The sequence below is a fragment of the Neolamprologus brichardi genome, chromosome 7 (assembly GCF_056152115.1).
Source record: "Neolamprologus brichardi isolate AB-2024 chromosome 7, ASM5615211v1, whole genome shotgun sequence".
In the NCBI taxonomy this organism is placed as follows: Eukaryota; Metazoa; Chordata; class Actinopteri; order Cichliformes; family Cichlidae; genus Neolamprologus; species Neolamprologus brichardi.
In genome coordinates, this window is record NC_142110.1 from 30,285,802 (window position 1) to 30,308,472 (window position 22,671).

General features: G+C 42.9%; 1 protein-coding gene across 1 annotated transcript; it reads right to left on the reverse strand.

Moving 5' to 3' along the window:
* Positions 1-15,119: 15,119 nt before the first annotated feature.
* On the reverse strand, positions 15,120-22,083 carry LOC148102066 (uncharacterized). Its single transcript, XM_087844424.1, has 3 exons — positions 21,463-22,083; positions 20,939-21,360; positions 15,120-15,186 (listed from the first exon to the last, which is right to left on the reverse strand). Exons 1-3 carry the CDS (start codon positions 22,066-22,068, stop codon positions 15,120-15,122), a joined length of 1,095 nt encoding a protein of 364 aa, XP_087700550.1. The 5' UTR covers positions 22,069-22,083.
* Positions 22,084-22,671: the final 588 nt, after the last annotated feature.

Here is a 22,671-nt window from a genome sequence, read left to right on the forward strand (position 1 = left end):
AGTATAGGCTCATAAGGCCCTGATGGTAAAAAACTACATTTCCGTAAAAGGACATCACTTCCGGTTTCTGGCAGGACATGGAGGACATGCGATGGTTCGCGCTGACATCTATAGGAAGTGTTACAAACAGCTGATCGTATCGGCAAAGCTGTTTCTGGAATATTATGTTTTTCTTCCTGCAAGCGCTTTTTATGTAGTTTTTGCAAAGCTATATGTGGAAGAAAACTGTGACCTAGGACAAGCTGATGGCATAAGATGTAAGTACAACTCCTCCGGTTTCATATGCAAAAAAAAATATTGCGCTAGCTTATGTGGTTGCAGTGCTAACGGGATTTAAAAATAGTTATGCAAAACAGAGCGTGCCCGCTCTGACCAGCTTTAAAGGGTTAAAGTTCTGATGCCGGTCTATAAAGCTCTGAATGGTTTAGGACCAAAATACATCAGTGACCTCCTGACCCAGTATGAACCTTCCAGATCCCTCAGGTCATCTGGATCCGGTTTTTTATCAGTTCCCAGAGTCAGAACCAGACACGGAGAAGCTGCATTCAGCTTTTATACTCCATATATCTGGAACAAACTCCCAGAAAGCCTCAGATCAGCTGAAACACTCAGTTTATTTAAATCCAGGTTGAAGACTCCCCTATTCTGAGCTGCATTTGAATAAAACACCAAATCCACACTTTCAAAACTTAAATTTTAACTACTGATTTTATCTACTGTTCTGATTTTATCTACTGTTTTTTTTGTTTTGTTTTTTAATCAATTTTAAGTCATGCTTTTTTCTTTTTTTTTTAATGTCTCTGTAAAGCACTTTGAATCACCTTGTTGTTGAATTGTGCTATATAAATAAACTTGCCTTGCCTTGCCTTTATGTGATTAATGCATTTTATACATGGTCGCTGAAATAAATAAATATAAATAGATACTAAGTCTCACTCATTTAATAACCCGGTGCCTAACACACTGTCAGCACAAGACATCTTGTAAAGACCAGAGACACGGAAGCAACTTTGATCAAATTGCATTATTTTACACCTTGGAAATGAAAACAGACAGACATTATATTACTTAGAATTCTGGATTGTTTCATTATTTACTTTAAATATTTGTTATTATTTATTTGAAAGCAACACTTTCTGATATGTACAGATTATTCTCAGTTTTGTCTTCCATGACACCTCCTGTGCTCCTGGTCTATAGAGGTGGCAATCCTGGAGCCGAAAAATGAAGCCAGCGACTGCAGTTCCTCTAGTGGCCACCAGACGGTGGCTCCCAAAGTGACTCGATTCACATCGACTCCCATATTAAAATATTCCATTTACAGCAGAAATAAACATATCTACAGACCACTTCAAAACAGGTCTCCGTGCATAGTTTTCCAATTCATAACAAGTGCACAGATTATAGCTAATATCTGTGTTTGTGCATTGCAGTTGTACACTCTTATGTCCAACTTGCTAACTAAAGCTGTGTTTTATAATTTAGCATGCTGCCCCACTTTGAGATCCAAAGACCATCATGGTGACGTTGAGGCTTTAAAATTTGATGTCTTAAACCTGTTGCAGTGGCTATATTTTATACATTCAGTGTGTGGCTATGTAGTTATGCACAAACAACATGGCTGCCTGTGGCTCACATTGATGTGTGAATGCCATATTTTCCTCTCATGCTGTATAAATTACACTGACAGGAAAGATGTCATTAAGAAATATCTATTAAGGATAAAGTAGAACTGTCCATGTTCAAAAGCATATCTATGCACAATGTGGATTTAATGTGATTTTATACATAAAATGAGAGATTTGTGTGTTTCTCTGTAGCTGTAATCTCAGGCTGTGTCCGTGCAGTTAAAAAATAGGTGGGGGTGTGTGGGGGTGTATTTATGTGTGTCAGTAGGAATGCAAAGGGCAGAGCAGTGAGATGGAGGAGAGGATCTTCCATTATAGATCTGACCTGAGGGGTCACACACACACACACACACACACACACACACACACACACACTGAGCTGAGGGAAGTTGACCATTAGTTTCCTCCCCATCACTTCACCTGCTGACTGCAACTGTCTCGCTCTGATTTATTTCCTCTTATTGACTGTCTGCTCGTGTGTCTGTTTGTCTTCCACCGCAGAGCAAATCTTCCCTCTGAAATCAGCCATTTGCTCCTCTATGATGCTGTTTTGAGTCTCGTGATTATCTCGACTGGCAGCTGACCTTCTCCTGTGCCGATGCTGATCTTGTTGAAGTTGCCTTTTGCTGGTGTCATGCAGTTGATAATCCTCTCTGAGGATCCCCGAAGCAACACTAAACAAGGTGAAGGTGAGTCTCCTCCTTAGTTCGTTATGATCTCTCTGAGGACATGGTTGGAGGAGTTCGTGGTGGTGCCCACGCCCATCTCTCATTTAGCTGGGGTTACACCAACATCAGTCTCTCTGACAAGCTTAAATGGGAGGTTTCAGTCAATATTCTCAGATAAATGAATCCCTTTCACTGTCTACTAGGCAGTAACTACACCAACAGTGAAACTGAGAAGAAGAGGATTTAGCTCAATTTTACGTTTGAAAACCAACACAATTACTGCTGCTTCTTCATATATATATGTAACCATCAACAAACAGAAAACCAAACATTTATTCAGTTGATCAGTTTTTAGATCACTATGTGCTTGAGGAGGTGTTACTCTTCCACATCAAAAGGAGCCAGTTGAGGTGATCTGGCAATGCTAGGGTGCCACCTAAGTGAGGAATTTTGGGATGTCCTACCATGAGGAGGCTCTCGGGCAGATCCAGCACACACTGGAAAGATTAAATCTGTCACCTGGCTCAGGAACACCTGAGGAGAAGGAGGTCTGGGCATCTCAGTTTAGACTGCAGCCCCTGCTACACAGACCCAAATAAACACTAGAAAATGGATGGATGAAAGAAATGTAAAAGTCAGATTTTGGTCTTAATATTTCAATTTGGATGAAATATTTGGAGTTAATATTTTACTTTGTAGTGCAGTTTGCTCATATATTAATTTATCCAAGATTTTAGCAGTGGCCCTCATTTAAAGCCCTGTTGAACCTACTGTTGCTGAATGTGAAAAACATCTTATTGTCAGAACTTATTATTAAACAGTAAGAAGAAGAAGCTGATAAACACTTACTTTTTCCAAATATAGGGCAATGTTTAGGAATATGTTTGATCTTCTATATTTATTATTGTTTTAAGAATAGAGGTATCTGGTCCTGAGGATAGCATTATAGGTTGCTTGCATTTATTGGTCACTTTCTAGAATTTCTCTTAGACTCAGCCAAATGTAAGCGTCACAAGTTTCTGACAGCTTGTGAATCGTGGTTTTTTTTTTGTTAACGTATAATCAAAGTTGCCTTTTGACGTCTTAACTACAGAAATGGAACAGGAGCTGCATCATCTGTCAAGCAGCCAAGAATTACTGCTGTCACTGATGATCGGGGCCTCAAAGAGAGGGAAAAAAGACTGACGAGAGCGTATGACAGCAGTGTAACTTATACATAAGCTGGAAAAATGTGGAATTTGTTTTAGTGCTCAACTTTTTCATATTTTACATTTAGGGCTTTAAACTAACAGCATCTAGGGGGAAAGTTTCCCAGCAGAATGAGTTTGAAGGGCTTTTAAGCATACATATGTGGACAAAAGTGACCCTTGTTTGCCGAGCTGCAGTTGGGTAAAATCTCATTGTTGCATTATACTGTGATGTTTTAGACATGAGTTTGCTTCAATCATCCATCTTTGTGGACAAAGATAAAACGTTTTTTCCATTGTCATCAATCGTGGTTGGAGCAGCAACACAGTCAACAAATCAGCCTTTTAATTACAATAATAAACGTACTGCACCCCCTGATCTGTCAGTCCTAAGATGACAGCAGTGCAGAATAAACCCTGACTGCCTTCATGACATGATGTGTCCAAACAAATGAACACAAGACAAGTCAAAACATCACGTTTTCTCCACCAAAAGTGGCCCACGAACATCACAGAGAGCGTGAAAGTTTACATTCTTAAACTGATGAAGGTTCACATACCTACAACCCCAACCTCCGATCTGTAAGTGATTATTAATGAGTCTCATTACAATCTTATCTAGGCAGGGCTCTAGAGTGCGACCAATTTGGTCGCAAATGCGACCAAATTTTTCAGTGGTGCGACTAAAAAAAAAATTGGTTGCACCTGTGCGACCAACTGTTCGGGTAGCAAAAAAAAAAAAAAAAATCTGCAACCTTCCCTGTGGTCAACAACAGACACACATTATGCCCCTATCGTGGACTAAACCAATCAGAGATAGTAAGGGGCGGGACCTCTCTGATTGGCCGTGGTCCAGTTGAAAGTGCAGGTGGAAGTGGGAGTTGAGTAGCTTGAATAAAGCGATATCAATTCATTAAATCCTGAATCAACTTTTAAATATAACTGTGTTTTGCCAGAAACGCCAGATTCTCAGATTAAAGCTCACGAAACCATTTCAACAACAACCAAACAGCAAATGAGAGCAGGTACACGGATTCCACACAAAGACGCAAACACAGAACGGACCCGACGCATCAGAATCAGCTTTGTCTTTCTCGGCTTTCTCACCCGACGGCCCGAACACGGACACGCTGTCGGAGCTTAGCAATTCTGATGCGTCCGGTCCGCGCTGTGATTACGTCTTTTTGCGCTGATTCTGAGCTGCAGGTTTTGTCTCTCTCCAACCAAAATTCGCAGAGCCAGCAGCAAAAGAAGCAGCAAACTGCGCTTCACATTTGATCAATGTCGTCATGAATTTTGCTGTTTTGCTTCCACGACTATTAAAATCACACTTCATACACAGCTAGCTCTCTCTCCATCTCTGTACTTCAAGAACAGTTTCCTGTCTCCAATCTCTGTTTTCTGTATTATTCATTCGCTTATTACCCACCAGTCTACCGTTGTTTACAGTGCTGTCGGCTGCTGTCTTTTTCTTTTCTTTTTCTTTTTTTCACTTAAATGACCTTGGACAAGAAAGCCTATTTTTTCTGTTGTTCAATACTGAAGAAATTTAAACTTTATATGCAAAACATTGTAGAATATTTTAAGGTTATCTGCTATAAAAAGCCAGACCAGGAAAATCTCCTTCATGTTTTTCTGTGTTTTATTCTCAGTTACTTTCACACAAAGGCATCTGCTGTGATGTTCACAATTCTGATGAAGTCAGTACTGATAAATGATCATAATTACAATATTTCTGACTGTCTGAGGCTAAGTTGAATCAAATCGGGACTTTGAAAACCGGAATCGAATGGATTATAGAAATCAGTGATGATACCCAGCCCTAGTGAGCAGCCTAGGCACGACAGAAGTGGATGTAGCTGTAATAGGAAAAGAACTATTGATAACTTTTCTGTTAAGTTAAGGCCTGATCCTTCTGAAATTCATAGCCAGTGCTCTGACACGGTGTCATCAATCTTTGAATGCTGAAAAAGCATAGTGTATCCAGAAAAACACATTATATTATATAAATTATTATAAAATTTGTGTGCGCCTAACTTTTTAAAGTTAGGCGTACCGGTACGCCCATGGCAAAAAGTTAGTCTAGAGCCCTGCTAGGCGTCATGAACAATTCACAGGAGCTAAAGTTGTGTTTGTTGCCTTCAGCAGTTTGTAGGAGTCTTTCCTTTTATTGTTTCACGTACTGTCACCATCATTGGGTTCTATGCACATGGCCTGATGGTGGTAACGAATCCAGCAGTATCCCATATAGAAAAGATATATATAAATCTTATAAAGTTTGTATCTGTCTTGTGTGAAACTTGTATGAAAAGCATACAAGAGTGAAAACAGATATGAGATCCCCTGAAAAATTATATAAATGAAACTTGGATGTTTTGGATACTTGATATGAAAGTAATGAGAAAGTGGCCACTTTCATGAGTAAATCATATAAGCCTTATATGATTCACTATATGAAGCAAGCTAAAGCTGATGCAAGTCTTTTATAAGTTTTTCCTATTTCTTTTCCATATGGGTATATTCAAACCATGCTCATATGAATGAACTCTGAGAAAACAATTCTTCTTGACTGACCTGTTTCAAGGACTTGATGTCACATCACTCTGGGTTGGAGTGTTTTTTTGGTTTGAAATGAATTTAAACGTTGTCTTAATGTTATTAAAACTAACTTGGCAACACTGAGGTTTAAATAAGTGAGGTACAAAGACGGAGGGTTGGTTTGTGCCTTTTTGGAGCTAATCTTTTTTCCCAGCTGACATACTTTATCTTTCTTTTCAAATGTGCTGCGGCCTAACAACAACAAAAGCAAACAGAAACATGTTGCAAAAATCAGACAAAACACAGTAAAAATGGAAAAAACAGCAAAAAAAAAAAAAAAAAAAAAAAAAAAAAAGAGAAAAAAAATATGAAACAAAACAGAAGATTTCTGGGGAGACAATAGGAAACTGCTTTTTCAACATTTTTCTTTTTGTTGGTGTTTCTTGAGCTGCTGTTGGTTGGCCTTTCAGGACCACCATACATCATTAATTAAGACTCAGCATAATCTGAAGGATTATAATCAAGTGTTTTATTAGATTCTGATAAATGTTTTAAACTTTTCATTCTTTCAGCTGTTGACTAATAATGATGAAATACAAAAAATAATTCAAAAGTAGACCTAGTCTGATGTAAGTACAAATAGAAAGACTTTCTGTGATGAATCGCTGTGTGGCAGGCAGGCAAGCAGGAGTGGTGGACCCAAAATGCAGAACTCAGACACGGAAGTGAAACTTAAAGCGCAGCTTTATTGCTGGGAAAAACCTCGTACTAACTAAACTCACCAAAAGACAAACAAAAGTCTGAACAGAGGAACCAAGGACTGGAAAAGAACTACTAAACTGGAGCAGGAGACTAAACACTAGGAACATAGAAGCAGAACACACAGCTAGTTGAGGTAAGAGGATGAACAGACGTTAACGATGCGACATCGAGTAGGGGAAGACACAGACACTAAATACACATAGCAGCAATCAAGGGAATGGCACACAGGAGGGGACACAGCTGGAACTAATGGGCATAACGAGACACAGACCTACAAAGTAAAACAGGAAACACACAGACTGTTTTACAACACAAAACTTGAGGACCCGTCAAGAGCACAGAGGGAGACACAGGTAGAGAAAATAAACACGACAACCAAACCCCAAGAACTAATACAAAATCAGAATAAACTAGAAAATAATAATCATAAACTCAAAGCGCTGGGTCACCGACCCAGGACCATGACACTTTCAGGATCATGTTATTACTTGCAGAACAGGAAAGTTGTTAAGAAATTGTTTCAGCACATTATTATCGGTGTGCTGAATAACTGAAGCATCATTTAAACTGTTGGATCTGAAGTCACATATCTCCCAATTTGAATTCAGAGCTTTTTGGTCTCTTTAATAAATAATATATCATTTATTGATTCATAAGATATTTAATTGGTATAAAGATCAAGTTATTTGCTGATATCCTGCTTGCCTGTGTTTCTACCTTTGCTTTCTCACTTAGTTTGACACTTTTAAATAAAAAACTCATATCCAGTTTTTCTCACCAAAAATCTTTTCATCTCAGAGGTCTAATCTTTTGTGCATTCACATTAATACATTTTTGAAGGATTTTTAATACTTTGTTCCTTTTTATCCAGCGACCTTTCATTGCTCTCTTGCTGTGGGTGACGCTTACCTTTCTAAAGAAAATCACAATATAAAAGCACCTGACCTGAAACTTAATAATATGGAAGTATCGACACACAAATCCAATTTAACAGTGTGATTTCATCCTACTTTTAGTTTTGTTATCAAAAAAAACATCTTAAGTTGTCTGATGTTGATTTTAAGTGACCACAGCCACATGTAGAATATATCAGGGGCTAGTTTTAAGTCTTCATTACAGATTGTGGCATCAAAGATGGACCCGACCACATATTTGCACTCTACACACACTTTACTTCCAGTTATTGTTCTTTCCACAGGCTTGCAGCTTTTCAGCTCCCAGCTGAATACACAACACAACAACAACAACTACAACTGGAGCCAGCACCAACTTATGAGCTGAATGAGCTCAGGTGTATCAGCCTTCCCCACAGCCAGACCATGAACCATGCCCCGCCACACAGATCTTGGCCCATCCATACATTTTCTTAATCCAGCTACTTTTCCACTTATCCAACTCACAGTCAAGGTGAGAGAGCTTGTGGTCTGGAAGATATCCCAGCAATTATTAAACAGTGTGACATTCATTTTGTAAATTATAACCCCATTTAGAAGAAAAATAATGACATGTACCCAACAAACCATGACTAATTTCAGCGTGTTTCATTACAGAATCATTTTAGATTCAGAAAATGATCTTCAGCTTTTGGTACTAATCAACACTGAAGAGTTAGCAGCTTAGTTTTATCAGTAGATATGTTTAGTTATGGTCATCCCATATGGAAAAGATATATATATAAATCTTATAAAGTTTGTATCTGTCTTGTGTGAAACTTGTATGAAAAGCATACAAGAGTGAAAACAGATATAAGATCCCTTGAAAAATTATATAAATGAAACTTGGATGTTTTCGATACTTCCTAAAACAATATATGAAAGTAATGAGAAAGTGGCCACTTTCATGAGTAAATCATATAAGCCTTATACGATTCACTAAATGAAGCAAGCTAAAACTGATGCAAGTCTTTTATAAGTTTTTCCTTTTTCTTTTCCATATGGGATATCCGCTCCAAAACCAAAAGCTAGATACTGTTATCCAGAAATACAAAAACGCGAGGGTTCAAGATGATGGGTTACATCACTGAGGAAAACAGGCTCCAGGTCAGGCCTACGTGGTGATTGACAAATTGCAATCGTATGAGTGTGTGGCATTCCTCTGATTCACAGTCAAACCACTTGACATTTGTGACATCTGGTTTTAAAAATCAATTTAAGGTGACATTTGAAAAAACTCAGCATGCATGCTGTTATCCACATTACACACACACATACTGCAAACACACAGATCTCTATGGGCTCAAATTGTGGTCAAAATTCGTACTTCTAACCTGAAACTTGTGTGCAGAGTTTCACATGTATTTTTTGGCACACACAAATTCTTTTTATACATACAAATCCTGATTTACAAGTACAAAATATTTATGACCACAATTTGAGCCCATAAATCTCTGTCATGGTCCTGGGTCATTTGACCCAGCGTTTTGAGTTTTCTTGTGTTTTGATCTCATTTTGTATTGTGATTGAAATTTAAGTCCACCATGTTAGTCTTGAGTTTATTCTGTAGTGCCTAGGTTGTTCTGTTTACCATCTGATTATTAGATTCCTTCTTGTCTCTTTGGCCTTTGTGTCTCTCTCTGTGCGTCTGTGTTTCTATATGCTGTGTGAGTTCTTGTGTCTTGTTTCCTTCCTCATATTTCATTCTATGTTCCCCCTGTTTGTCATGTTTATCCATGTCCCTTGTGTCTCTCTCGTCTCCTCTCTCTCTCCCTTGTGCCCCTCTGTGTTCCCTTGCGTCCTCTCGTCTGCCTCTCCTCCACTCCTGTGTCATGTTCCTCAGTTTCCTGTTCTATTGTGAAGGTCTCATGTTTCCATGTTCGGTGTGTCTTCATTACCTACCCTTGTGGCGTCATGTTAATTCATGTCAGCTGTATTCCCTATGTGTTCTCATTTCCATAACAGATCCATAACAGATCAGTAAACCAAGCCGAGGCTGAAGTCTACTTGCACAGCAAGATAGAACCAATATAAGATTCATGGATTTAGACAAAACCAAGCCTGGATCCAATGTGGCTCTGGTCAATACCCAGCTCATCATATCTGGATCATTTGTAGTGCCATTTCAAATGCAGAATACAGATGGGATTCCATAGTCCTTCCAAAACTGTACGCTACTTATATATAAGATTTATTTATCCAAAATATACACCGCTCTTTAAAAGCTGAGGCATTTCTTTTAACGTGTTGGCCTTCACTGATAAATCTTCACATTCATTTAAGACTTGGAACGTTGTGCATTTACAATGACTGAACTCTGACTATTAACAGTAATTGAGTAAAACTTTTATGCTAAAAGAGCCATCAGTGAGCTGGTATTAGATCAAATTATAAATGGTTGCACTGAGGAGCATTAAAGCTCAGTTGAAATTGTCTATAAAAAAATTGTGAGTTTCTATCCCATGAGTACATGACGTCTTTATTAAATACTTATTGAAAAAAATCAACTGTAAATTTTGTTTCACTATAATAAAAATGCAGGCTTTCAAAATTATCTTTGTCCAGCTTTGTCTAACGAACATTCAAGTTGGCTAAATGATCACCACAGACCAAACTTTTATTTTATCTTTGATGTTGACAAAGTGGCCTAAGCTGGTTTAAATCACGCCTTTCTCCCCTCGTGTGTTTAATGATAAATATGGTGGTCAGCACCAATGTTCCCTCTAATTGGATCTGAGTTTTGCAAACAAAGTTTTTTGCAGCTGTTTACCTAAAAATGCAGCCAAGGCGGTTTTTTAAATAAACATTTCAAACTATTTACAGAACAATCAGCTGTTCTGCATCAAATTTGATGCCACACAAATTATTTGTGCCACTCCAAAAAATAATTTCTGTCCACTATGAGATAAAGGAGAAGAACAGCCTGATACCTGCAGGCCTGACAACAAGAGATGTATCACTCCTGTAACACCTGTAACATTCAGCAGTCGCCTCATTGTTCTGACACACACAACAAAACTATTGACTACACTACACACTAACTACACAAGATTTGCGCTAAACGTCGCAAATCTCTCACATCTCAAAACACCGCCGTCACTCCTAAAACTTCCCCCCTTCCTAAACAACTAAATGCCATGTTGCCATATCATTTTTTGATTGGTCGACATGGTACATTTTTCCACCAATAGGAAAGGGTGGGGATTTTTGGTGTTGTTTTTGCTAACAGGTGGAGAGCGTTTTCCTTATAAAACGCTGTTTTTCCGGTTTCCTCCCACAGTAAATATAAACAACGTTAGTATTCAGGAAGAAAACCAAACATTGCATATATTTTTATCATAACTCCGGTTTTACGTGGCCTATCAACACAATTTAAAAACTGGTATAAAGTCCACACTTTTTTCGTCAATTGTTCCGTCTGTCCTGCTCACATCTCCAATGGTTGTCCACGTTGTCATTAACGTGGCATCACTCCACATCAGCTACTTTGCTAGCTAAAACACCAGCGTCGGCACATAAGGACGCTGTCATAGCCTGTCAACGACGTTGATTAGCTGCGTATATACGAATGTGAATCGCGTTATTGGCTGGGCTATGGGATAAGGTGGCATCGTTCTGATCCCATACGGGAGCAGCCAGTCACTTACTGACTAACACTGCAAAACAGAAGTGTTAACGTATCAATGTTAATTTCAATTCAGGTTAGATTTTTTTTTTGTGCGCAACACAGATTTTCTGTGCACAGAGACCGTGCCAGCAGTGAGCAATAGTGCACGCGCGCAGCTTAGAGGGAACATTGGTCAGCACTGACATGCATTCATATCCCTCAGTCCACTGGATTGACATGGAGGCTCTGCTTTTTATTCACTTGTTTCCATGGTGAATCCTGGTGTTGGTGCTCCATTGATGATAGCTTTCTTTTTCTTCTCACACATGCACTTAGCTCTGGTTGAACACTCAGAGTTGAACTTACTCTGATTGTCTGTTCTGGAATGGGAAACTCAGGGTTGCAAATCTCAGAGTTAATCAGCTCTGACTTCTAAACACATGTTTCTTAATGTTTCCCTGCTGGTCTTTCTGAGTTAAAAAACAAAACAAAACAATGCTCTCGGTTTATGAGACAGTCCACAAGAAAACTCAGCTGCACATTTCCCAGCTGTCCAAAGCTGTGTTTTGCATTGCCTTCAAAGACATTCATGAAAATTCACGCTGTTACTGAATTGTCTGTCTCAATATTTGTTTGTGTTTGCACTGCTGTGCTAATCCTTCCAGAGACTGTATATTCTGTATATAAAGGTGTTTATGATTAACGAGAAAAAAATCCAGTGTGAAAAAAGTGATTATCCCAAGAGTGCAGAGACACTTCATCTAAGAGGTCACAAAACGCCCCAGAACAACATCCAAAAACCTGCAGGCCTCACTTGCCTCAGTTAAGGTCAGTGTTCTTGACTCTATCATAAGAAAAAGACTGGTCAAAAAAATGGCCTGCATAATAGATTTCCAAGACAAAAACCACTGCTGAGCAAAAGGAACACTTTTGCAAGAAAATATCTTGAAAAAAATACTCAACTGACAAGTTAAAAGTTGAATTTTTTTAGAAGGTGTGTGTCCCATTATATCTGACATAAAAGTAATGTAGCATTTCAGAAAAGGAACATCATACTTGCAGTAAAATACGTTGATGGTAGTGTGATGGTCTGGGGGTGTTCTGCCTCCTCAGGACTTGGAAGACTTGCTGTGGTAAATGGAACCATGAATTGAAACACAACAGCAAGTCCACCATTGAATGGCTTAAGGAAAGCAAAATGAAGACTTTGAAGTGTCCAAGCCAAAGTAATGACCTGAATCTTTTTGAGATGCTGTGGCATGACCCAAAAAAAGGCAGCTCATGCTTGAAAACCCTCCAGTGTACTTAAATTATAACAATTCTGTAAAGATGAGTGTGTCAAAATTCCTCAACAGCTCTAAAAGACTCATTGCTACTTGAGTATCCTGTCTTACCAGAACTTGAGCCAATGGGTCCTGTGTTGCCTGAGCCCATGGATCATGATTCCCCTCTTCTTGGTAGCCTCCTGCCAAGTCAGTTGAGGGTTGCTGTACTCCTACTCCTGCTCCTGCCAGACTACCAGATGTCTTACTTTATCCTCCCATTTTTCCTTTGACACAGTTGCTGGCCTTCTGGCACCAACCATCAGCAGGACTCCACCCTAGCCGTTGGCCACCTAGTGTGTCTCGTCACTGTGAGCCTTCGATTTGTCCTGCTGATGGGCTCTGCCTTTGTCATTACTGGCATCCTGTCAGTCCTCCAGAGAGACCCTGCAGTCTTTGTTGCCGGTCAAGTTTAAAGCCTCCTGAGGGTGCCCATCAAAGCTTCTTCATCTCAAAGTCACTTATTATTTTTTTAAAAACCTGCAAACAAGTATGACTATATATGTGAAAACTACACTGCATTCTAATGTATTCTAAACTCTGAAAAGGTTCACCAAGGCCTCACAACCTGGTAAGACCTGATCACATGACTGACACATATACCCTGTGTTGCATTTAGTGCACTAACCTTCACATTTGAAGAGATGAGTGACATCCTTGTGTTTTTAGGCATTTCTAGATTAATTGGTGTAACCTGACCTTGTACTTGGATGGATGTATGATTCCATATATTCCAAATTAGACTACTCACCAACATAATAAAGGGTCTTCCATCTGGACCTGTTGCAAGTTTGAAACCGTTAGCCAACTTTATCTGTCCAAGAAGCCAGAAAACACACACCAATTAGTTAGACTGCAGAAATGTCTTAAAGACATAAATACCTGGATGACCTTTAATTTTCTGCTTCTATATTCAGATATTTTCGAAACATAGTATCTAACCAGATACTTACTCTGGATGGCATTACCTATGCCTCCAATATCACTGTGAGGAATCTTGGAGTCAATTTTGACCAGGATATGTCCGTCAGTGTACATGTTAAACAAATATCTAAAATTAGAAAATTCCTGTCTCAGAGTGATGCTGAAAAAGTAGTTAATCATGAATTACAATAGTCCAGACTACAAGTAATACATGCATTGACAGCTTTTCCTATTACTCTCTGAAAAGCCCTCAGCTGATCCAAAATGCTACTGTGAGAGTACTGACAGGGACTAAAAAGAGAGTGTATTTTGACTTTTGACTGGATGCCTGTTAAATCCAGAATTTAGTTTAAAATCCTGCTCCTCATACACAAGGGCTCAAATAATTTGTTTTTTGAATAATCTAAAGACCTCATAGTACTGTATCAGCCTAATAAAGAACCTTGCTGTCAGACTGCTAGTTTATTTGTGGCTCCTAAGTTATTTAAAAGTAGAACAGGGTTGGTATGTGTCACGTGAGCGTTGCAAGCAAGATGGCAGCTGGCTAGGAGTCCTCCTTCCTCCGACATGATAATGTATTGAATATTGCAAATTTGTAGCTTATATTTTGGATAATTTTTTTCTTTCAACGCAAGCCGTGTAAGGTGCTGCTGTCATCTTGGATTAAATGACCCCGAGTTCGAGATTGAGCGCACTCACCGGGCCCTGGCTCCTATGCTGGACCCGGACAAACCTCAGAGGCTAGTGCTCGTCCGGTTCCTGCGTCAGTTGGCAAGAGATAAAGTTATTACAGCCGCGAAAGTAAAACGCGGCTTTGGATGGGAAGGGAGCAGAGTGTCTGTGTTTCCCGACATGACAAAGGAGTTAGTGGAGAAGAGGAAGGCCTTTACAATGGTGAAACGAAAACTACCAGTGTTGGGTAAGTTACTTTAAAAAAGTAATTAATTACTAATTATTTAATCAATATTGTATTTAAAATACTTATCTAATTACTGTGTCTGAAAAGTAACTTAATTACTCAATAAGTAATTTCACTAAATGATCACTTAAAATCCACATAAACCTTGAGTGGACAAACAATAGAAATTAAACTCTTTAAATAATAAATAATTTAAAAAAAAACATACGAGTCAACATGAAATAGTTTAGCCTTTTAGCTTTCTGAATCATCTTTATTGCATTCTATAAAAAAACATTCTTTAATAATTACATTTTTTAGTAAGGAATGTAACTTTCTTTAGCTAAGAAACACAATTCCTGAATAACAAAAATATTTTTCTGCAACATATCTGAATAACAAAAAAGCTTAACCTAAGAAATGTTAAACATGACATGTATCACGCTGTAAACATTAACATTTTTAAATTTTCAAAGCAATGAGTAACATATTCATACATAATGTATGTAATCCTGTCATGTGTTTCAACAAAGTGAAGTTAACTCTGACCTTTGGTTAACAAACAGAATTCCTCTGAAACTTCATCAAACCAATGAGCACCATATTTCCTGGATACTTTATGCACTCATATGTTTTCCAAAAACCTTTTTGTACTACTTAGCTGTCTTGTTTTTGAAAAAGTTGTTGTATCTCATTAATGTAAGTCTCTCAAAGCGTTCACTTGACAGTGTTAAGGGGACCTTACCCGAATGGATTTAGTGGCAGAAAACACACGAGCACAGGGTTGAAGTGATGCAGGTTTTATGTACACAGATGAGGGAGTATTTACAAGGGAAGGGGCTATATACAGTGACAAATAAAAATGTACACGGAGAGCAACACTGACGGGATAAGACGGAGCCGGGGGGTATGCGGGCGGACCGATGACGCGCCGGAATTACCTAAGAACGAAGGACAAACAAAGTTAGAGTACGTCGATCGCCGAGAGTTCAACTAAAAGTGGACGAGGAGAGTTGGAGAGCTTACTTGCAACACTGACACACAGATGTAGCGGTGGTCACAGCCGGGTGTGAAGTAATTCTCCGTCACGGATCCACAGAAGCCCACACACAGAAACCTAGGCAGGCAAACAGGCAGCGGGACAGACTAAAACAAAGGAGAAGCAGGCAGATGATGGATCCTGAAACGTGCAGCTCAATTGCGTGGAATCAGCAGATTCAGCTAGCACCGACACGTTACCACTTATGAGACGACAATACTCCGACACCAGACGTCCGAGATTCAGCTCCATAAAAGCGCTCCCTAATGACGTCCGATGCGCCGCAGGTGTGCCGGAATGCCATCGAGCCCCGCCCCGCCTACCTGTGCCAAGAAGGAAAACAAAACCAAAAAAACAACAATAAACCTACCCACCACCTCCTAACAGTATCCCCCCCTCAAGGGACGCCTCCTGGCGGTCCTCCAGGCTTGTCAGGATGCCTCCTGTAAAAATCCACAATAAGACCCGGGTCCACAACAAAGGCCCCAGGAATCCAGGAGCGCTCCTCCGGGCCATACCCCTCCCAGTCCACCAAAAACTGGAAACCACGACCACGACGGCGCACATCCAGCAGCCGCCGGACCGAATAGACAGGGCCGCCGTCCACAACCTGGGCAGGCGGAGGTGGTTCCAAGGGTGGACACAGTGGGCTGCGAGAGACAGGCTTGAGTTGGGAAACATGAAACGTGGGATGAACCTTCATGGAAGCCGGCAGTTGCAGCCTCACAGAAACAGGGTTGATGATGCGTTGGATGGTGAAAGGACCCAGGAAGCGAGGAGCAAGCTTCCTGGACACGCACTTCAGAGGAACATTTGCAGAGGACAGCCAAACCTGTTGACCCACAGTGTATTGAGGCGCGGGCGTCCTCCTCCGATCAGCAGCACGGCGAGTCTGAGTTGCGGTCCGGAGCAGCGCTGCCTTAGTCTGGCGCCAGATCCTCCGACTGCGGCGTAAATAGTCCTGCACCGCCGGAACCGCAATCTCCGCCTCCTGAGAAGGAAACAGTGGCGGCTGATATCCAAGGCATATCTCAAACGGAGAAAAACCAGTAGCTGCCGAGGTGAGGGAATTATAAGCATATTCAATCCAGGCAAGATGACTACTCCAGGACGCGGGGTCAGAGGAGGCCACACAGCGCAAGGCGGACTCCAGCTGCTGATTAGCCCTTTCAGTCTGTCCATTAGACTGCGGATGATAGCCCGAAGAAAGGCTTACCCCCACCCCCAAAGCAGTACAAAAAGCCTTCCACACCCGAGAAACAAACTGAGGCCCCCTGTCCGACACAATGTCCAAAGGAATCCCATGCAACCGAAAAACATGATCAACGAGCAAACGAGCAGTTTCGAGGGCAGAAGGGAGCTTCGAGAGAGGAACAAAATGTGCTGCCTTGGAGAACCTGTCAACAATGGTGACAATAACCGAGTGATTAGCGGAACGCGGTAACCCAGTAACAAAGTCAACTGCAATATGCGACCAGGGCCGACCTGGGACAGGCAGGGGGTGCAGCAGCCCGGGAGGGGCCAGGTGACGGCTCTTATTGCGCGCACAGGTGTCGCAGGCCAACACATATTCGCGGGCGTCACTCTCCAAAGCGGGCCACCAAAAGGAGCGCCTCAACAGGGAAACCGTACGACGCACGCCAGGGTGACAGGCGAAGCGAGAAGCGTGTACCCAGTGCAAAACGCGGGCACGCACGGCCGACGGAACAAACAGCCTACCAGGCGGGCCCGAACCGGGGTCCGGGTCCTGCCGCTGCGCACTGCGCACCAGGCTCTCAATCTCCCACGTCACGGCCCCCACCACGCAGGACGAGGGGATGATCGTGGCCACCCCCGTAGACTCAGATGCGGGAGAAAATTGACGGGACAAAGCGTCAGGCTTAGCATTGCGGGAACCCGGTCGGAAAGAAATAGTAAAATGAAACCGGCTAAAAAATAGCTGCCACCTGGCCTGCCTGGAGTTGAGCCGCTTCGCACACCGAATGTAAAAGAGATTCTTATGGTCCGTCCAAATCACAAACGGCTGTTCCGCCCCCTCCAACCAGTGACGCCACTCTTCCAAAGCCAGCTTAACTGCCAGCAGCTCACGATTGCCCACGTCATAGTTCCGCTCAGCTGGAGAAAACCGCCGCGAAAAAAACGCGCACGGATGGAGACGGCCATCGTCGGCCGAGCGCTGCGACAACACGGCTCCAGCACCCGCATCAGAAGCATCCACCTCCACAACAAACTGTCTGGAACCATCGGGGTGAACGAGAATGGGCGCGGAGCAAAACAACTCCTTCAACCGAGTAAACGCCTGCTCGGCCGCAGGCGACCAACTGAAAACTCGAGCCGGGGACGTCAGCCGGGTGAGCGGAAGAGTGATCTGACTGTAGTCCTTGATAAACCGGCGATAAAAATTAGCAAAACCCAGAAACCTCTGCAAGTGTTTGCGCGAGGAAGGAGTCGGCCAATCAGCAATCGCCCTGATTTTACCAGGATCGGGCCTAACCTGCCCCTTAGCAAAGACATAGCCCAGGAACGACACAGAACGACCATGAAACTCACACTTTTCCGCTTTCACAAAAAGTTTGTTTTCCAAAAGCCGCTGCAAAACGCTGCGCACCTGCTGAACATGGTCCTCCAAAGAACGTGAAAAAACAAGAATGTCATCAAGGTAAACGAACACACACCGATTCAAAAAGTCCCGTAGCACATCATTAATCAATGCTTGAAACACCGCCGGCGCGTTAGTCAGCCCGAACGGCATTACCAGATACTCATAATGTCCACGCGGTGTGTTAAAGGCCGTTTTCCACTCATCTCCCTGGCGTATGCGCACCAGATGGTACGCATTGCGAAGGTCCAGCTTCGTGAAAATGACCGCGTCCTGTACAGGTTCAAAAGCAGACGAGATCAGAGGAAGAGGGTATTTGTTCTTCACCGTTATATCATTAAGACCCCGAAAATCAATGCAGGGTCGAAGAGATCCATCTTTCTCGTCCACAAAGAAAAAACCCGCCGCCACCGGTGAGGATGACGGACGAATCAAGCCCGCCTCCAGTGACTCCGTAATATACCTCTCCATGGCCGCCTTCTCCGGACCAGAGAGGTTATACAGCCGGCTGGTGGGCAACGGAGCTCCAGGCAACAGTTCAATGCTACAATCATAAGGACGATGGGGGGGAAGCGAGAGCGCACAGCGTTTACTGAAAACTGCCCCCAGATCATGATACTGTTCAGGTACAGACGAGAGATCCAACTCCTCAGGTGCCAGCTTAGACGAGCAGACAGGCGAGGGTGGAAGAGCAGACTGTAGACAGTGAGACAAGCAGTGGCTACTCCAACTCTCAATGCGACGAGTGGACCAATTAATCTGAGGGTTATGACGCTCGAACCACGGGTAACCTAAAACGATGGGAGACTCGGGGGAGGAAAAAACAAAAAACCGAAGAAGCTCGCGATGATTACCGGAAAGAACCAATGAAACTGGTTCAGTCTCGTGAGTAACAGAGGGTAGTAATTGTCCGGTGAGCGCCACAACGGAGATGGGCACCTGCAGGGGCCGCGTCTTAATACCGAGACGCCTCGTGAGACCGCCGTCAATAAGGTTCTGCTCGGCGCCAGAATCCAAAAGTGCATTAGTGGAAAAAGTACCAGACGCGTTGGTCACGACAGCAGGAAGCTGCATGCGGGGGACGCGAGAAAGAGAGGAAGTGCTACCCACCAGTACCCCCACAGTTACTGGTGGGCACCCCCTTTTGACCTCAATGGGCAGGTGGACACAAAATGGCCCGCCTGGCCACAATATAAACACAACCGCCCCTCAAACCGCCTCCGACGCTCCTCCGGAGTAAGCCTCGTACGACCCAACTGCATAGGTTCCTCAGCAGCGTCCGCTGGAGGAGACCATGCGTGGGCCGGACCGGAAGGAGAGGGGCGGGAGACTGCGCGCACAGCAGCGTGCTCTCCCCACCCAGCACGGGACCGGCCTCCCCTTTCTCTCTCCCGCTCGCGAAGGCAATTGTCGATACGAATGGCCAGATTAACGAGAGCCTCAAAACTCTCTGGTTCATCACGAGTGGCGAGCTCATCTTCCATGCGATCGCTTAACCCGATAATGAAAGCCCCGCGTAACGCGTCATCACCCCACCCCGTCTCAGCGGCTTTAACCCGGAAATCAATAGAAAACTCCGCCACCGACTGGCTCCCCTGTCGGAGCCCATGCAGCTGCCGTGCCGCCTCGTCAGAGCGCAGGGGGTGATGAAAAACAGCCTTAAAATCCCGAACGAACTGTACATACGTGACAGTCTCCAGGGGGTGTAGAGCGAGATAAGATTCGGCCCAATCCAAAGCACGATCACGAAGGGCACCGATAATATGGGAAATCTTAGAAGCATCATCAGAAAACGCTTGGGGAAACCGCTGAAAAAGCAGTGAAACCTGAATCAAAAAACCCCCACAGCGGCCCAACTCTCCCGTGAAAGGCACCAGAGCCGGGGGAGCGGGGTCACGAACAGAGCCTGAACTCTGCGGAACGGACGGTACAAGGGGGGGACGAAACAGTGGGAACGGTAGGAGGAACTAACCGAGCTAAAGTTTCCTGAATGGCTGTCAAGGTCTCATTAACCCGACCTGCCCATTTCTCGGATTCCTTAAACTGCCGAGACAAGCTTGACAAAGACTCCTCGTGTTTCTGGAGTAATTCGCCGGAATCGGGACCTGCGCGTTCTGCCAAATCCATAAGAGTGGTCGGAGTATTCTGTTAAGGGGACCTTACCCGAATGGATTTAGTGGCAGAAAACACACGAGCACAGGGTTGAAGTGATGCAGGTTTTATGTACACAGATGAGGGAGTATTTACAAGGGAAGGGGCTATATACAGTGACAAATAAAAATGTACACGGAGAGCAACGCTGACGGGATAAGACGGAGCCGGGGGGTATGCGGGCGGACCGATGACGCGCCGGAATTACCTAAGAACGAAGGACAAACAAAGTTAGAGTACGTCGATCGCCGAGAGTTCAACTAAAAGTGGACGAGGAGAGTTGGAGAGCTTACTTGCAACACTGACACACAGATGTAGCGGTGGTCACAGCCGGGTGTGAAGTAATTCTCCGTCACGGATCCACAGAAGCCCACACACAGAAACCTAGGCAGGCGAACAGGCAGCGGGACAGACTAAAACAAAGGAGAAGCAGGCAGATGATGGATCCTGAAACGTGCAGCTCAATTGCGTGGAATCAGCAGATTCAGCTAGCACCGACACGTTACCACTTATGAGACGACAATACTCCGACACCAGACGTCCGAGATTCAGCTCCATAAAAGCGCTCCCTAATGACGTCCGATGCGCCGCAGGTGTGCCGGAATGCCATCGAGCCCCGCCCCGCCTACCTGTGCCAAGAAGGAAAACAAAACCAAAAAAACAACAATAAACCTACCCACCACCTCCTAACAGACAGTCTGTTCCTTTTGGGTGTAAGCACAAGATTGCCGAGGCTAAAAAGCCTTTCAACTGGTGCGCTTGATGGTGTGGCTGTGTTGTACCTCAGTGAAATGGCCTTAATCCTGGGAAACTGGCTAAGAACACCGAGCTCAGACCCAGCAGATTTCAAATATTCAGCAGAGTAGGTACAGTTGTCCTCCTCAAATGAAAAAAAGTCATCAGTGGAGTCAGCAGGGTTCTTGTGATCTTGAGCAGGTTGTTGGTCTTCAAGAGACAACCCACGGCACTCTGTAGTAAGCATTGACCTAACCATATCTTTTTTCTCTTCTTCTCTGATCCAGCGTAACTTAAATTTAGGCAAAGTGACTGCAGCCAGGAGAACTTCTTTATTGTCCATCATTGAGGAAAAGCGCACCTTAATCGCCTATGAGACAAAAATACATCAGACACTTCACATAAGAGCATGATAAATAAAACAAAAAAATTATTTTAGGGTAAGGCCACATATATATACATATTAGATTACCTTAATTATATCAGGGAGGGATGCTGTCAGCTTAAGCTCGTCCTGCAGTGCCAGCGTCCTGGACATTAGAATCTCCAGAGTTGGAAGAAGGATTCCAAAATAGCAGTTCTCTTCTCCTTGCAATATGTCTAGTGCAACAGTGAGTGGCTTCAACACGATACAATACTCCTTTAGGAACAGATACTCCTGATCAGTGAACCATTTGATTCCAAACTGAGTGCAGACAGTATTTAATTCAGCAAGGGGAATGTCTGTGATCCTGGACAGGGCGTCGTGAAATGAATTCCATCGTGTTGAAACAGGTACTATGAGTTTTTTCTTGAAAAAATGATCTACTAACTCTGAAGCAACAGAAGAACGGTTTGCTTTTGTCCACATTGCAGAACCCTTTGAAGTTGCACTTCTGTAGATGAATTTTGCCTCATTTGCTTGAAGCCATTTCTCAACATCATGAAAAATTAAGTTTAGTGTGTGTGATGCACACCTTAAGTGTGGAGGGAGAGAAAACTGTCCTTCAGATTCTGTGGAGAGGGTCTGCTCAACATCAGTAAATGTCACCTCTTCATCTTCTTTGGATTCCTCATCAGAGTCTGATTTTTGGAACATTCTAAAAGCTTTGATAAAATTGGACCCGTTGTCTGTCACGGTGGCTGTCACTTAGAGTTCAGTCCATAAGCCGAATGTACTTGCTCGATTTCATTGCCGATGACATCATATGTGTGTCTCCCTCGAACTCTTTTACATGCTAGCGCTGCATGTCCTCGTACAAAAGTAGAAGGATCAATCCAATGTGCCGTCATTCCGAGAAAACTTTTTTTATGGCTCGTCCAAATGTCAGCAGTCGTGAAAATATTCCAAACTCTCGAATGTCCCTTTAAGCTCCATTTCCATGTCAGCATAACACTTATCTAAGTAAGTAGAAAACATTTTTCGATCGGGCAGTGCGGCTTTTTTGCCACACACAGGTATTTTGTTTAATATGCACCTAAAAGACGGAGACTCTCCAGTACGCAGCGGTAGCATCTCTTCCACAATGTAGCCTGCAATCATTTTTTTAAGCTCACCTTCAGACGCTTTCTATGCTGCTGAAGTAAAATCAAGTTTTGCCTGCTTAGCAGGAGTTGCCGCGGTGTTATCCATGGATAATGAACAAGGATCACTCAGAAGGGTTTGTCTGTGCTGCCGTGTCAGGCGCTTCAGTAGATTACT